A 17,456-nucleotide genomic window follows, 5' to 3' on the forward strand; every position below is an offset into this window, starting at 1 on the left:
TAAGATGTACAACTTTTATTTTACTATTGGGTACAGTATTAACAGTGTTGACGAACTGCTTTAGTCGAGTTTTCCGGAAGCTTTTCAGCTTGATGCTTGCTTTCAATTACAGTTGAACATAAAACATATTGTACGTCCTTCATTAGAACACATGGAATGATGGATGACATAAAAAAAATCTGATAACAGGAGGAAAGCACAGTCACATACCTAGCCCCCTCATATAAACAAACAAAAAAATCACAGTAGATATCTTAAATTACACCACATAAACCCTGAACTTCAGATAATTTGAGTGACCCTGTCACCAAAGCCACCATTTCTCAACAATCAACCGGAGTGCTACAACATTCTCTTCATTTAAGTTACAGCTCTTTGGATTCCATCATACTTTGTTTTCAAGTAGGAAACATCTGGGAAGCTAAATGCATGTGGCTGTTGAGTTATAACGTTTGATATAAGTTGCATAAAGTTCGATAGACTACTCCAAGGTAGCTAATGTGTAACCATTTTACTATAATCCAACGTTGTGACATTTATCACCTACTTGCACTATTAAGTGAAAACCAAAGAACATAGGTTTTAAGCAGCAGTATTTTACAAAACAATACCATGTAAGAGCACAGCAAGTGAACACACAAGTTAAACAGGCTTCATCAGCCCCAAAGCTTCACATATATTGGCTTTCATAATGTTTTCAACGGATAAAGAGTAGAATCTGCAAACAATTTACTGTTTTTTTCTTCAAATGAACAAAGCATTTGCTTTAAATCCTTGAAGGACTGCTAAAACAACAGGAAAAAAAGTTTGGCATTTCACAAATGTTTCTCCTGAGGTTAATTAGCCCCATGCTAACCAAAAATAGCTTCTTTTTTCTTAAACGCAACATCTTTTTCTTAAGTGTAGCAGTGCAATAATCATAACAAAAAAGCTTTCTTGTTGGTACTTCACATCGGTACGTAACGGGAAAATAAATAGTTGAATTTAACTTATGCACAATATCTTCAAGAGCCAAAAAGCTAATTCAATGCACAATGGTTTCCTCTTATCCACACATGTAAACCAAAACAAGTAAGGCCATCAAAAGAAAACATCAGGTAACGAGCAGATGAATAAATGCGAGAAATGAGCGAGTTGCATGCGTGAGCCGCTCTCGTCTCTATTTGGGGGACAGCGGGTTGTCGGGAGTTGTCGGAGACGTCACTTCTCTGTAGAAGTTTTCGATATGCTCTCTGTACATTTTGGAAACAGTGGGCCGCTTCAGCTTCATGGTGGGTCCTGCGCAAAAAGAGTCAAGATGTCACCAATGATAAGTGTTTACTTTTCCACTTTTTACAACTTACCCAGCTCGCCCCCAGCGATGGAAAAGTCCTTCTCCAAAATGTACCACTTCTGAATGCGCTGAGCGTTGGAAGTGGCTCTCTCGTTGACACGGTTGATGCCCTCCTGGATTGCCGCGTTGATGGCGCGATCGCGGCCGCCCGCCAGTTCTGAGACACGGGTGGACTTGCTGCCCGCTTTCTTGCACATTTCCAATGCCTCCGGAGCGAGTTCGTCCAGCGGAGCGCCATCGGCGTTCACCTCGCACTGGAGGGCAATAAAGCGTCGTGAGATCAGTGATCGGCGGTGAGTCATTTTTCTGCAAATTTATCTATTACTGTGCAATACAGAATAAAATCTCAGATATGGACCATTTTATGTCTCGAGAGCAATTTGCCATGATATAACACAAAATATTTGGTAAAATAATATTCAACAATTATGAAACCCCTAATTTTATTATGAACTGACAAACTGATCTACCACGTAGAAATCTATCAAGTGGTGCTGCAACATAAAACTATCCAACATAAACAGAATCACCACAGCAACATACGGTGGGGCAAATAAGTATTTAGCCAACTACCAATTGTACAAGTTCTCCTACTTGAAAAGATTAGAGAGGCCTGTAACTGTCAACATGGGTAAACCTCAACCATGAGAGACAGAATGTGGAAAAAAAAAACAGAAAATCACATTGTTTGATTTTTCAAGAATTATTTCCCAATTAGAGTGAAAAATAAGTATTTGGTCACCTACAAACAAGCAAGATTTCTGGCTGTCAAAGAGGTGTAACTTCTTCTAACGAGGTCTAACGAGGCTCCACTAGTTTCCTGTACTAATGGCACCTGTTTTAACTCATTATCCGTATAAAAGACACCTGTCCACAACCTCAGTCAGTCACACTCCAAACTCCACTATGGCCAAGACCAAAGAGCTGTGGAAGGACACCAGAGACAAAATTGTGTAGACTGCACCAGGCTGGGAAGACTGAATCTGCAATAGGTAAAACGCTTGGTGTAAAGAAATCAACTGTGGGAGCAATTATTGGAAAATGGAAGACATACCAGACCACTGATAATCTCCCTTGATCTGGGGCTCCATGCAAGATCTCACCCCGTGGCGTCAAAATGATAACAAGAACGGTGAGCAAAAATCCCAGAACCACACGGGGGGACCTAGTGAATGACCTACAGAGAGCTGGGACCACAGTAACAAAGGCTACCATCAGTAACACAATGCGCCGCCAGGGACTCAAATCCTGTACTGCCAGACGTGTCCCCCTGCTGAAGACAGTACACGTCCGGGCCCATCTGCGGTTCGCTAGAGAGCATTTGGATGATCCAGAAGAGGACTGGGAGAATGTGTTATGGTCAGATGAAACCAAAATAGAACTTTTTAATAAAAACACAGGTTCTCGTGTTTGGAGGAGAAAGTATACTGAATTGCATCTGAAGAACACTGTACCCACTGTGAAGCATGGGGGTGGAAACATGCTTTGGGGCTGTTTTTCTGCAAAGGGACCAGGACGACTGATCTGTGTAAAGGAAAAAATGAATGGGGCCATGTATCGAGAGATTTTGAGTGAAAATCTCCTTCCATCAGCAAGGGCCTTGAAGATGAGATGTGGCTGGGTCTTTCAGCATGATAATGATCCCGAACACACAGCCAGGGCAACAAAGGAGTGGCTTCGTAAGAAGCATTTTAAGGTCCTGGAGTGGCCTAGCCAGTCTCCAGATCTCAACCCCATAGAAAATCTGTGGAGGGAGTTGAAAGTCCGTGTTGCCCAACGACAGCCCCAAAACATCACAGTTGCACTACCAGCAACAGTGTGTGAAAAGCTTGTGAAGAGTTACAGAAAACATTTGGCCTCCGCTATTACCAACAAAGGGTACATAACAAAGTATTGAGATGAACTTTTGGTAATGACCAAATACTTTTTTCCCACCATGATTTGCAAATAAATTCTTTAAAAATCAAACAATGTGATTTTCTGGGGTTTTTTCCACATTCTGTCTCTCATGGTTGAGGTTTAGAAGAAGTTAGATCTCTTTGACATACAGAAATCATGCTTGTTTGTAGGTGACCAAATACTTATTTTCCACTCTTATTTGGAAATAAATTATTTATAAATCAAACAATGTGATTTTATGTTTTTTTCCACATTCTGTCTTTCATGGTTGAGGTTTACCCATGTTGACAATTACAGGCCTCTTTAATATTTTCAAGTGGGAGAACTTGCACAATCAGTGGTTGACTAAATACTTATTTGTCCCACTGTACATATTTATTAGTCAAATGTATTGATATGGAATTAACGACAAATATTCGTGAGTAGACATCCGCCGATTACCGGTTTCGAGGTATACCGTGGTATGAAAACTTCACGGTTTCAAAACCGCTAAAATTTTCCGTCGAACCGTCCCTACGTATTAGCGGTTTTTTATGTCCCAAAAATGCAGGGAGAAACCCTCGCTTGCAGCTACAAGGCTAAACCCTCCACAGCCGGTTGTTGTCTCAGTCAGCTGTGCTACACGATGGCTGGAGGAGGTGAAACTCCTGAACTTTTCCCCTACCGAAGAAAACGAAATCGCTGGTATGGTAATACCTCTGCGACAGAAAAGTTAGTCGGCCGCGGCTTAGAGAAGGAAGGCCAACTGATATGTAAAACATGTTTGCGGAGGGTGGCTGCTGAGGAGGCAACACCTCCAATATGATTTCTGATTTATACAAAATTTAAGGTTAGTAAACACTGCAATGAACGTTTCCCACCAGCTACGAGAGTTAACTCAGCGTGTTTAGTGTCTAGCGTTGGTTAAACATGTTTATTTTCTCTCTAGCAACTGTCTGTGTTGACAAAGCGTGTGTATAATGTAAACATGATACGAGTCATACACACGTGTGTTTTATGGAAAATAATTAGGGTTGTCAAACGATTAAAATTTTTAATCGAGTTAATCACAGCTTAAAAATTAATTGATCGTAATTAATCGCAATTCAAACCATCTATAAAATATGCCATATTTTTCTGTAAATTATTGTTGGAATGGAAAGATAAGACACAAAACAGATATATACATTTAACATTCTGTACATAAGTACTGACTTTGGTTATTATAACAATAAATCAACAGGATGGTATTAACATTAACATTCTGTTAAAGCGATCCATGGATAGAAAGACTTGTAGTTCTTAAAAGATAAATGTTAGTACAAGTTATAGAAATTTTATATTAAAACCCCTCTTACTGTTTTCGTTTCAATAAAATTTGTAAAAATTTTCAATCAAAAAATAAACGAGTAGCTCACCATTATTGATGTCAATAATTACACAATGCTCATGGTGCTGAAACCCATAAAATCAGTCGCACCCAAGCGCCAGCAGAGGGCGACAAAACACCAAAAAACACAATTAACAAGTGGACATGACATTGTGCTGTCATTTTAATCTGTTCGAGCCGGCCATGTGCGTTAACTGCGTCAAATATTTTAACGTGATTAATTAAGAAAATTAATTACCGCCCGTTAACGCGATAATTTTGACAGCCCTAAAAATAATTCAATTGTTTTTGTTCTGATGGTAATAATGTTAAGCTGTGGCTGTGGGTTAAGGACAGCATTTATTTTCATTTTATTTAGAATATTTGTTATTTTTTGTTTGTTTTTTTTTAAAATGTATTTTAACTTAACATTATACGTATGTTCCAATTTGCTAATATGTTTTGAAAAATAAAAGTCCTGTTCAATGGATTTTTTTTTTCAAAACATATTAAACCCAGATATCTCAAAGTAACACATTTTATTGACCACTGCATTCTGGCCAAATTAACTTTGGCGTGTGCCCCTTAATACACCAATATCCCTGTCTACTCTAGATATAATACTACAGGATAGAATGTCGTCATAGAAATCCATTGATTGGACTGCTAGCAGTACATCTTGTTTTGTATATCTATGTGCGCATGTCCTCGATAATGATGTATGACGTAGGGCGGGAGCATCACATTTGTTCCCGGAAATACTTGGCCCCCACACTACAAATTGGACAGATTTTTTACGGGGAAAAGGGCACCTGACGAGCCAGAAGATGAGCCTATAACCTCGAAGAAAACAAAATCTATGCTACTTCCCAATCACTAATGACCCACGAACTGCGAAAGACTGGATTCGTGACCCGTATGTGAATACATCGAGTGATTCGATCATGTCTGTGGAACAGGAAAATCAGCTTGTAGAGATCGCAAATCACGGCGACCTTAAACTTACATTTGAGACAACATCTTTACCGAGGTTCTGGATTAAAGTCAGATCGGAATATCCTGACATCGCTAGGAGAGCACTGAAAACTGTGCAACAATTTCCAACATCGTATCTTTGTGAAGCGGGCTTCTCTCACTCTCCCATCTCGTGACTATCTCGTCTCAACGAAACAAGCTCAGGCCTCCCACAGTTGATTCAGCGGGTGAGTTGTATTTCCCCTGCACTTAACACGACGGGGCTAAAAACAAATGTTATTTCATATTTGCTGTATTTTTCTGCTGCACATTGCTGGTGTTCTGACAAATTTGGCATGCACGTAACGTTGAAAATGACCGCGAATGCAGCGATTCCACAGTACACACTACAAACTTTCTTTAAAGAAAGGAATATTAACTTTTGCTAACGTTTGCCATGTTCGCTGCACACAACAACTGCACGGAGCTCTCACTTAACGACTTCACAGTGTCGTTAAGCATGAATTCACGCCATTTTCGTGTTGTTTATGATGTAAATACTTTTTTAGCACCGTTGGATAACATTTAGAGTCCAACTGAATATAAAAAGGGCTTTTTTCACTGCCACAAAAGCTTTGGGAGCAAAATTTTGTAAGGGTGCAAAATTTGACAGAACACCGGTCCGTGAAAAAAAGACCCAAATCACACCAGTCTGTGGTGCAAAAACGGTTGGGGACCCTTGCTGTAGAGTAAATTCCCACCTATTGATATTACATGATTTACGCTGGCCTCCAGATGGCAGGGTGTGGTTACATAGAGTAAATTCCTACCTAATGATATTACATGATATGTATGCTTGCCACCAGATGGCAGTATGAGGTTACATCTTCAGAGATCTGATGTTGCCTTCACGTTCTCTGGGAAAGATGATTTGTATCCATTTTGTAGTGCGATAGTGTCTTGAAACACTTGTTTTGAGGTTTTGATGATGCTCCATCTCTTGCGTTGTTAGACAGGTATAGAAATGCATGCCGTCTCAATGAGTCATCTCGGTGTGCCATTAAATCATGCTGTCAAATGCACTACTGCACTGTAAACTAGTACATTTACATGAGTGTTCTACCCAGACTGTTAACCAAGTGCTAACCCGTGTATTTCGCTATGTAAAACTAAAATTATTTTAAAATAAAAAAATAAGAATTCTATAACTGTGTACAGTTATTATGCAGGTTTCGGTTCAATTTACGCCATTTTCAAAGTTGTCTCATCGCGGAAAACTAAGGTATGAAAATTAATTCCCAGTTTTCCAGTAGAAAATACAACTTGAATGTGTGTTCACTTGCAGTTACGACACTATAAAGGAAGCATAAAATCATGTGGCTGCTATACTTAGAAAACATGACAACACTTTACAGCTGCTGTCATGATATCATCATATTTTGTTAAGTATTATGATTTAAAAGATGATATCCTTTCGTGTTTTGTCTTACCTTAATGGTGAGTAGCATTGTCAGAAATTTCTTCTTGTCGCCTATCAGCATGGCATTGCTGATGAAAGGCAGGGCTTCCTTGACCGCGTCCTCGATGGGCACGGGAGGGATGTTCTCTCCGCCTGCTGTGATGATCAACTCTGAAATGACAAGAAGAGTTTACCCTACAGACCATTTCTTGAGTTACACTGCAGGTCCGTCATTCTCCAAGCACACCTTTAATCCGCCCAGTGATGAAGAGGAATCCCTTGCTGTCGCGTTTGCCGAGGTCGCCGGAATGCAACCAGCCGTCGGAATCCAATGATTCCTCAGTCTTGTCGGCCATGTTGAGGTAGCCCATGAAGACGTGGCGACCCCAGAAGCAGATTTCACCGTTGCCGTCCTTGTCTGGATTGTACAGCTTTGTCTTACAACCTGGGAGCTCCTTGCCACAGCTGTAGGAGAAAAAATAAAGGTTTTAAACTCATTGGCAGGTATTGACGCCACAAGACGTCCAATCCATTTGACTAAGGGTGTCGAATAAATGAAGTCCCAGTCAAAATGGACAATTGCACTGAAACATCAGCATTCACAGTCAGTCTTTCAGGTTTAAATGAATTGGACATATACCGTATTGCCATCAATGGCAACAACCATTGCATCATAAGCAGTGTATTTCTGTTTTTATTAATGTTAAAGGGTACCTTGGATAGAAAGACATGTATTTCTTAAAAAATAAATAATAATACGAGTTACAATGGTATGACATTAAAACCCCTCTTAATGTTTTTGTTTTAATAAAATTTGTAAAATTTTAAATAAAAAATAAACTAGTAGCTCGCCATTGTTGTTGACGTCGCACGGCGGTGACCTCACATGGCCACGCTGCCATACTTCACAGTGTCACTCTTTAACTATGTAAGGTAGGGATTTAAATACACCACAAGTTGTCATTGGAAAGTTTTAAATTAATAGGAGCTCAAGACAATGAGTGCTGTTTTTTCCATCAACTGACGCCGTAGTCGAGTCAGTCACAACAAACAAACAAGACAAACAAGACTTGATAATGGCTCCCAGCATCATAGTTTGTATATTGTGACTAAATATTGCCATCCAGTGTATTTGTTGAGCTAAACAAGTTGCTAAAATGTTTAAATAGAATTTGACCGAACCTTGACTAAGTTTTATGTGTATTATGCATATATATTTTGATTGTGAATTTTTGAATGCCAGTTCTCTTTGTATTGTTTATCTGTGTGACAACAGGGCTTCATTAATACAGATTGAAGCACTTTCTTTTTGTGAACATTATTTTTTGAGAAACATGAATATTATTTTTGTTGTATTTTCATTATATGATACTTATGTTTGTCGTGAAGGAGATACTGAAGCTTATGCCAGTAAACGGGGCGGGCCGAGCTACGAAACTGAACGCCTGTGTCCACTTTCCTTTCTCTCTGCCGTACACCCTATTGTGCAATATAGAAAAACTACGGTGTCAGTCAAGGGACAAAACGCACACATTGGCTTGATCCCAAATTAATTTAAAACTCGCCATTGACACCTTTTGGCGTATTTAAATCACTACCTTACATAATATGGAGTGACACATTTTTTTTTTTTTTTTTTTTTTTTTTTTAAAAGAGTGACACTGGGAAATACGGCAGCGTGGCCCTGTGACGTCATCGCCCAGCAACGTCAAAAACAATGACGATCTACTAGTTAAAATAATTTTACAAATATTATTGAAACGAAAACATTAAGCCGGAGTTTTAATATCAAATTATTATAACTTGTACTAACATTTATCTTTTAAGATCTACATGTCTTTCTATCCGTGGATCCCTTTAAAGGTCTTAAGCTTCTACTTTTGAATAGTTGTCCACTGTAATGACCACTGTCCCTGAAAGTGTTGAAGCAAACAGACATACCTGGTGAGCCGAAAGGCACTGGGAAGGGAGATGGTGTGGGGTCCGGTGCTCTCGCTCATGCCGTACAGCTCATACAACGGAATGTCCAAACTGAGGAAGAACTCCAGCGTGTCCCGTGTGATAGGGGCGGCGCCCGTATAGCACCTGTGGCAACGGTCCAGGCCCAGAGCCTTGCGCACTTTCTTGAACACAAGCTTCTTGGCTATTTGATAGCTCAATGGCGTGTGGTCCATTGCGCCGTTTCTGCAAAACAACACCGATCGTCAGACAGCCGCTTGAAGTCTTGAAACGGATCGTGAAATATCCGAAATAGGAGATGTCAAGTGTGTACGTACTGATTCATCTTGCTCAGATTGGTGTGCAGACCCACATCTTTGGCCCAGGCAGCAACTTTACGGCGGACAGTGGATGACTTGGCACCGGTGGCCTTCATCTTCTCTTGCATCTTCTCCCACACACGTGGGACCCCCATAAAGGCAGTCGGTCGCACTTCCTTCATGGTGTTCACCAGAGAGCCCTGAGAACAACACAGCAGCATTGTTGTTTTTGTCAACAATGACGATAATGTAAATATTTTGTCGACGAACAAAATTTTCATGACGATTACGAGCTAAAAACATGGCTTGGGAGACTAGAACATGACGAGACGAATGCCAGTTTTCGTTTGATGGGATGACAACCAGACGTAAATGCGACATATGTTCTGGTCATATGTTCATGATACGGGACATTTTCATATTGTACGCCAAGGCGTATGTCTGCTTGCATCGTAGCAAGCGTCTCCCTTACTCCCCTCACCGGAGTTTACAGGGTTCCTACAGGTTTCCACAAGTGAAATTTCAGACTTAAGACCTTTTCTTAAAAACTTAATACCGATTCCTAAAGCAGTTAAAAAAAAAAAAATTGATGCATTACGATTCGACAAATGACGATTCGATTACGATTCATAAAGATTCAAAAACGATGATTTTACCTAATAACGTTATGACAGCCGCTCGTAGGGGAATGAAATTCAAGACACGTCTGCCATCTGGACACCTTTAACGGACGCACGCGCAACGTTATGATGGATGCTGCCGGTTACTGACCGGGAGATTTACTCCTTTTCAAAAGATTGGAAAATAAATTTGTGTATGAGACAGGCAGGGACCCGGCGGTCGCGCTTGTGTGCGCAACTTATTTTTTAGAGAGAGAGGGCAAGAGAGATAGTTCGTTGCTTCTTGTCGTTCAGTTGTCCAGCAGTAGTTTGAAGTTGTGTTATTTGGAAAAAGTCCCTCGTGTTTTGCTAAGTCCCGTGTCCGTCTATCAGAGGGGAGTAGACAAACCCTCTTGTACTGTTTAGTTTTTATTGTTGTTTTTGAGATGTTACTAGTTAGCGCCGATCGCTATGCTAATTAGCACGTTGTTTGGTGATGTACAAAAGTTACTCCGGATGCAGAACGTTTAAAACCAGGATTAAGTACAGCGGTAAAACCACAAACATGTGAAATAGTACAGAAATCTGTGAAAACAAAGTATATTGGTTAAAAGAAGTCTTATTTCAAAAGTCACTTTGTTTCCAAAAAATGTGTTAATTTATTGTATTGTATTGTTTAGAGAAATAAGTACTGCCTTTAAAACAGCTAAGGTTTTTGCACCTTCTTGTTGCTTAGGCAGGTTGAGAAATAAGTACTGCCTTTAAAATGGTTAATGTTTTTGCACTTTCTTGTAAATAAACAAAACAAAAAAAAAAGCAGTTTAAGGGCAGCTTTTTGTTGTATGGCCATGTTTCCATCGTTCCTGTTGAATCTTTGAGATATTTCAAATAAATAAGGGAAATAAATTTGTTTGGCTACTTTATTAATTAGTAATGTATGATGAATCGATAATTGTGATAATCGTGATAACTGTGATCATTGTTAATACCGTGATCATCGTTCTATAATCAAATCGGAGCACCCAGAATCGTAATTGAATCGAATCGTGGGGTGCCCAAGATGACACACCCCTACCTATTTCACAGTCATATTGACAAAGAAAAACAAAATCAGTGAGTTTGTGTTGATTTATTTCCCGAAAGTGGAAATGTGGAATGTGTGAAGGATGTAAGAATGCAGCGTATTGAATAGGCTACTCACACGACACCACCACAGCGCAGGCACAGGCTACAGGCCAAGAAGAGGCGGTCTTGTTAGCATTACCATTTAGCGTAGCGAGCATCATCTTAAACTCTCGGGCAACCAAAACACCTCTGCTTTCATGGTTGCTGTGGACCCAAACGATGTGCATAGATCCACTCAAGCAAACCCACTAGCAAACGTAGCTGGGCTGGAATGTAGGTGGGCTGCAGCACTAGCAGCTAGGTGGCTAGTGTTAGCTGCTGTCACTTCGCTTACATTAACAGCTTGCTGACTGGCTTTAGTCCAGTGCTTCTCAATTATTTTCTGTTACGCCCCCCCAAGGAAGACGTAAATGTTTCGCGCCCCCCCCCAACTCTCTGCCGCCACTGTAAATAGTATCATTCGTCTATATTACTATTATAAGTACGCCTCAGCCTAACATTGTGTCCTTTTTTTTCTATTAAAGAAAAAAAGTAACATAGATCAACTTATAATAAAGTATAACTTTTTTAACATTGTGTTGCTTGTAACAGAAAAGACTTAATGCGCATCATTTTGCCTGAAGTTAAAAAAAAAAAAAAAAGTCACATCCAAACTGTAAAAATACACTCAAGGTACATTTTTGACCATTTGATACTGAAAAATAAAATGTAATAAAATCAGTAAATAATAACAAATTCAAATTGATTAGAAACATTTACTCTTCAGGACAACATGCCAAAAAATTTGACCGAAAAAAAACAAAACTGAATAGAAGGGGGGAAAAAGGTCTCTGGACAGAAGGAAAGTTTTTATTTTCGCTGATTCACCACAGTGCTCACTGGTTTACTGATATAACACTGACAAAGCGGGACGATTGTGACAATTGGCAATATTCGGCACATTTTCGCTGAAAAACAATCAAGCGGCTTATCAATGAGATTGAGGTCTAATGTCTTTAAGTGGCGTCTTAACTGATTTGGCTTCTCCGCTATAATTATTTTTAGACTCAGTAAACAGTGGTCTTTCCTCATTTCCCACTATATTAAAAGTCAAAGGCAAACGGCCCGAAAAAAGCGCATTCTCGGCGGCCGAGGGAGAACCGTAGGTGAGGGCGGTGGTCGTGACGATCCCAAGCCGAAAACGGCACTTCTCGGCCGGACACGTGAGAAAGACAGTGGGTCGCTGCGTGAGTCCAGCTCTGCATGAGTCTCTTCCGTGTGCTCTTGCTTACTTCAAAAATACTGCACGCACTTTGAAAATGAGAGCGCCACTGCCACCCACGGAGTGGATGTGCAAGTACACTTTATTCTAGTACGGCAAAAAAAAAAAAAAAAAAAAAAAGCATGTTCCCCGAGGTCACTCGCGCCCCCCCTGGCATCGCTCTGCGCCCCCCTGGGGGGGCGCGCCCCACCATTTGAGAAGTACTGCTTTAGTCTTTGTCTCTTCAGACTCCAGAGCAGCTCGCTGTCTTATGCAGGCAGATTGAAAAACGGTGGCAATGGAGGGAACTTGTTTCTTTCCTCTCATGGAGGTTATGTGCTTGGATGACTTAGCATGAAACTCTGGTGCCTTCATTCACATTATAACCCGCTGAATCTTTTTGTTTTTTGCATATGATGCAAAAAGCCTCGAACACACGGCTATCCACTTGTTTGAGCCAAAGGCGAAAGGATTGTTTACTTAACCAAGCTTTGTTAAATTTACAGTTCTCTATCTCTCTAATAAAATGTATGGCTAGGTATACAAAAAAAAAAAAAAAAACTGTAGTATAGAGCATGACATTTTCTCGGGACTCCCATCGTGACACGGGATTCTCACAGGAATCCAGTGACTAGACTTGCCACCTTTCAGAAATAGAAAAATTCCTACGAGGGAAGGGATTTTTACCCGGAGCTGTGTTACATTCTCAATGATTGGCTCCTCTACCCCGTTTATTTATTAAGGCTACTTTATTTCACCAAAATGACAAATGACATTTTTGAGGTAAAATGAGACACTGAGCAGTTACATACATCATAAATTTTAAGACCCAGATATGAAAATTCCATACTTTTTGAAGACTCTTTAAGGTATCATTTCCAAATTCATAAATTCAACGCTTTCAAGACTTTTTAAGATCCCGCGAGACCCTAAGTTTAAGATGTGTTTGAAGCTAGGCTGCGCTCCATCTCGCTCGTTTGGAAACATGGCAAAACATGTTTTCTATTTTGGCATAAGTGACTATACAATTTTGCTTTAGCCTTTCAAGTCTGTGCTGAGTCATCATCACACACTAGAGCTGAAACGAATACTCGAGCAACTCGAGTAACTCGAGTTTAAAAACTGATCCGAGTAATTTTATTCACCTCGAGTATTCGTTTATTTTGACAGCTCTAAGCATCACGTTTTGCTCGGACTACTTTTAATGCGGGACAACGCGCTGATGTCACGTGCGTAGAGGAAGAAGCAAAAAAAAAAAACTTACTGCAGCAGACAGCCGCTACAAACGACTCTGACGTTGCAAAATACTAGCCTGCACATGCTACGTTAGTTGCAGTTAGCTCTGGTGAGTCTCATAGAGATCACATTTATGTTGAACTAGATGCACAATGACAGACTAGGCCGCGTCTGGGCAGCGTTAGCAAACAGCCGCCATCTTAAAGCAGTAGAGCGCTAAGCGCTGACAAAGAGCGCTAAGCGCTAATATATAAGATTAACGTTACTGTCACTACTAGCTCAAGTAACGTTAGCCCTGCGGAGGGCTAGGTTTCTATTAATTAAGACCACTTTCGATGCGTGGCTAACGTGTCTTACATACAGGCTTTAACATAACATAGCGTTGTGGAGTGATGAGGTGTCAAATAAAAACTCAATAATGCTAACTATCAATTTTAGCTCAGTAGTCATTGCTGGATAAAACACCAATTAGCACTAGTCCCTAATGTGCTCCAATACAGCCTGTATCATACATTTATTTTGAACAAAAATTCAAGATCCTATCAGGACTTACAGTTTAGACTAACTTAAAACTTTACTAGAACTTAAAAATGGCTTGACACAAATAATAATTCAATTGAAAAACGTGGGGAAATATCGTAACTTTTAAGCGAAGTGTGTTATCAAGCGTAAAGGCATTTTTAGGTGTGTGTATATATATATATATATATATATATATATATATATATATATATATATATATATATATATATAGTGAATTAGTCTTTTTTTTTAATCCTAGTTACATCTGAGATGCAATTGTTGGCCGTTTTCAACAATACACATCAAAAATAAAGACATTGATTGACTGAAAATGATAAAATGTCTTGTTTTCTCATGTATATCTATAATTTCTCTTCACCTAAAAATATATTTGTTTTATCCGATTACTCGATTAATCGATAGAATTCTCAGTCGATTACTCGATTACTAAAATATTCGATAGCTGCAGCCCTATCACACACTAAATGTAACTTGTCGCATTAGCATCAACTTTAGCGTGGTGAGTAACCTCTTAAACCCTTGGAGCTTGGACAACTTTTTTTATGTTTTATTACATACCGTTCGTGGCTTCTAGGTGGATTCAATTTAAAATAGTCTACTGATTTTCCTGCGGAGTGTGAATTATCATCACGAAGTTGATGTTGCCCTTGTAGAGGCTACAATATGTGCTTGTCTCTCTATGTTCATTCAAAATTAATGGAAACATTTATTCATTTTTGGACTAAATTATTTTTGTACAAAAGACTAAGGCTAAAAGGGCAGCAACAACAATAATAATTACATACCATTTACAATAGTGCTGCGTGATATGGGAAAAAAATGTATCATTATAATAGCATGCATTGCGGCCGCTTATGTACAAACTTACTCATCATTATTTGTATTGTTGCGTTTGTTAGTAGCTAATTCGGTCCCAAAGTTTTAGTACTATGATTTTTTAAAAAGTAGTTGCTATGTGTTCATCAACCTCATAATTGTCATTCACCGTTTTAAATCTGTACCACCACTTAGTAATGTATTATTGTTGGTAGCTTGCAGATTTGTTGAAGTAAAATGTAAGGCTTTATACTGTATGACCACTTAGAACAGAATTTAATACCAATTCTGGGGAAAACTTTCAATGGTTACAACTGTGACATGTAGAAAATTCTCATTTATTTAGAGTGCCTTGCAGTCTGTACAAAATCGTATTTGCTTAGTTGACAGCATTTGTGTCTGTATAAAAGACACCTCTTAGAAAAGACCTTCTGATTTTCTATGCTTAATTATAAGTAAACCATATCAGATTTTATGCTTCTACAGTAATTGACACAGCGCTATTCAAGCGAAAGGCGTGACGAGCAAAAGGGCGGCCAGCGCCCACGTGTAAAAGTAACTCACTTTCAGCGCGTCCGGGTCAGCGAAGTGCGTGACTCCGCCCACCCTCATGGTAACCCAGATGTCCACCATCTGGGCAGCGATGTGGCTGAGGGGGAGGTAGCTGACCACCACCTCCTGGGACTCGGTGGCGTCGGTCAAGCGTACGTGACGGCTGGTTGCGAGCGCCGTCCAGGTCAGCTAAAGGTGAAGAAGACAAGGGTTGAGATTTTTATAATGGTAACTCAAATTGACATGCTGAATCCATGGTTGCAGGCAGTTTATTTTTTTAAATAGCATGTCACGTTTTTTCTCCACAGCCTACTCTCCATATAAGCATAAATATTATTGCTGACAATTGTTGGTGCATCAAGCGTGATAGTCCCCAAGTTGAACACTCCATAAAGACCTTGCACACAATCATAATGACAGTAGCCATATTGTTGAACTATGCTTCATTGTGTGCACCTGCGTGGGCGTGGTAAATAAATGTCCTCCTGCATGCAATTGCTGTGTGTGCAGAAGTTGACTGAGCAAGCCGCAGAGTTTCCTTGTACCTCCTTGATTTAACAGTTTGTATCTACTTTTAAATTCGGTGCTTTAGCTAATTGATAAGGTACACGACGTGTAACCGCTGTGAGGATTTACTCTGCCACCACATATACTTTTTAAATAACTATTAGGGGTGTCAAACGATTAAAATTTTTAATCGAGTTAATTACAGCTTAAAAATTAATTAATCGTAATTAATCGCAATTCAAACCATCTCTAAAGTATGCCATATTTTTCTGTAAATTATTGTTGGAATGGAAAGATAAGATACAAGACGGATATATACATACAACATACTGTACATAAGTGCTGTATTTGTTTATTATAACAATAAATCCACAAATGGCATTATTAACATTCTTTCTGTTTAAGTGATCCATGGATAGTAAGACTTGTAGTTCATAAAAGATAAATGTTATAGTTACAAGTTTTAGTAATTTTATAAAACCTCTCTTCATATTTTCGTTTTAATAACATTTGTACAGTTTTCAATCAAAAGTAGAGGTAATAATAAGAATAAAAATAACAATAATAAGAAATGAGTGACCAAACTCTGAGTAATGCCAGTTCACTTTGCATTGTTGTTTAGCTGTGTGAGAATAGGGCCTCATTACTACAGACTGAATTCTTTTTGTGAACATTATTTTTTTTGAGAGATAGCAATATTATTTTTGTTGTGCTTTCACTAAATGATACTTCTGTTTGTTGTGAAGGAGTTGCAGAAGCGTATGTCAATAAACGGCACAGCCCAAAGAACGCCTGTGTCCACTCGCCTTTATAACAGATATATCTCTGAGCATATCTTACCCAAAATACAACAAGAGACACATAATTGCCACTAAAAGAAAGCAAACTTACCGAAATATGTGTGGAGCACAAAGCGACAGGATAAACGTCTCACAACTACTAATTCTCCCACTATTAGAAGGAATAACATTAGTATGGAACGGCGCTGCGCTGCCCCCAAGCGGCCGGTGGCATTCTCTTCACTCTTAATGTCCATAAACGGCCTCACTGAAATCTGTTTGAGGCAATGCGAGAGCGGCTCATTCAGTGCATGCGTTAATTGCGTCAAATATTTTAACGTGATTAATTTAAAAAATTAATTAACGCTCGTTAACGCGATAATTATGACAGCCCTAATAAATATACAATAAAAATGCAGAGTATGCCTTTTTTTTATAGAATAAACATCTGTAAAGTGCTGTACAGTGGTACTTCTACTTACGAACGTCTCTACATTAGGACGCCTCAGCGGAAAAATATTGCCTCTTGTTATGAAAGAAATTTCAGGAAATGAAAGGCAAAGCTGGTATTGGCTGGTACTCGCAGTTTCTAGAGTTTACTGAATGTAACATACTGTACTTATAGCTGCTCTGCCCTTGGCTATTGCCTAGCATTACTAGCATCTAATTGGCTTACTGAATGTAACATACTGTACTTATAGCTGCTCTGCCCTTGGCTATTGCCTAGCATTACTAGCATCTAATTGACTAAGAGGGACCTCTACTGTATGTGTATGTGTGTATCCCAGCATCCTGTTCATTCGCCCCC

General features: G+C 39.4%; 1 protein-coding gene across 2 annotated transcripts in view; it reads right to left on the reverse strand.

Annotated features, from left to right (window-relative positions):
* The window catches only part of acsbg2 (acyl-CoA synthetase bubblegum family member 2), a 48,752-nt gene continuing 31,296 nt past the window's right edge, over window positions 1–17,456 (reverse strand). For both annotated transcript variants that reach the window (XM_057841089.1, XM_057841088.1), the window contains exons 8-14: window positions 15,375–15,551; window positions 9,270–9,451; window positions 8,935–9,177; window positions 7,241–7,458; window positions 7,025–7,164; window positions 1,344–1,587; window positions 1–1,278 (exon numbers count right to left, since the gene is read on the reverse strand). In XM_057841089.1, coding sequence (XP_057697072.1) covers window positions 1,160–1,278; window positions 1,344–1,587; window positions 7,025–7,164; window positions 7,241–7,458; window positions 8,935–9,177; window positions 9,270–9,451; window positions 15,375–15,551 — 1,323 coding nt within the window. In that variant the 3' untranslated portion in view covers window positions 1–1,159. The remainder of the gene's footprint in view (window positions 1,279–1,343; window positions 1,588–7,024; window positions 7,165–7,240; window positions 7,459–8,934; window positions 9,178–9,269; window positions 9,452–15,374; window positions 15,552–17,456) is intronic.

This window comes from Corythoichthys intestinalis, chromosome 7, assembly GCF_030265065.1.
Source record: "Corythoichthys intestinalis isolate RoL2023-P3 chromosome 7, ASM3026506v1, whole genome shotgun sequence".
Taxonomy (NCBI): Eukaryota; Metazoa; Chordata; class Actinopteri; order Syngnathiformes; family Syngnathidae; genus Corythoichthys; species Corythoichthys intestinalis.